At 67.5% G+C, this 400-nt stretch overlaps 1 protein-coding gene across 1 annotated transcript in view; it reads left to right on the top strand.

The window, feature by feature from the left end:
* LOC110391992 (cohesin subunit SA-3-like) overlaps positions 1-195 on the top strand; it is a gene marked incomplete at its 5' end in the record, with an annotated part of 6,310 nt that extends 6,115 nt beyond the window's left edge. The window contains one exon of the mRNA XM_021383937.1: positions 44-195. Coding sequence (XP_021239612.1) covers positions 44-124 — 81 coding nt within the window. The remainder of the gene's footprint in view (positions 1-43) is intronic.
* Between the last annotated feature and the right edge of the window lie 205 nt (positions 196-400).

The following is a 400-nucleotide window of genomic DNA, read 5'->3' as shown; positions in this document are numbered from 1 at the left end:
GGGGACATCGGGGTTGGGGACATCGGGGTGGGGGTGTCCCCAGCCGCCGTCCCCATCCCTGGACGAGGAGGAGCTGTTCAGCCTGGCTGCCACCCTGCGGCGCCTCGCCGCCCTCCTCGCGTGAGCAGCGCGTCCCCAACGTCCCCAACGTCCCCAACGTCCCCGTGTCCCTCTGTCCCCAGTGTCTCCGTGTCCCCAGTGTCCGTATGTCCCCAATGTCCCCGTGTCCTGGTGTCCCCGTGTCCCCAGCGTCCCCAACGTCCCCGTGTCCCCATGTCCCAGTGTCCCCATGTCCTCAGCGTCCCCAACATCCCCATGTCCTCAGTGTCCCCAACGTCCCCAATGTCCCTGTGTCCCCGGTGTCTCTGTGTCCCCAGTGTCCGTATGTCCCCAATGTCCC

The sequence above is a fragment of the Numida meleagris genome, unplaced genomic scaffold (assembly GCF_002078875.1).
Source record: "Numida meleagris isolate 19003 breed g44 Domestic line unplaced genomic scaffold, NumMel1.0 unplaced_Scaffold726, whole genome shotgun sequence".
Lineage (NCBI taxonomy): Eukaryota > Metazoa > Chordata > Aves > Galliformes > Numididae > Numida > Numida meleagris.
The sequence above is the reverse complement of the archived record's forward strand: the minus strand, read 5'-3'. Positions and strand labels throughout refer to the sequence as shown.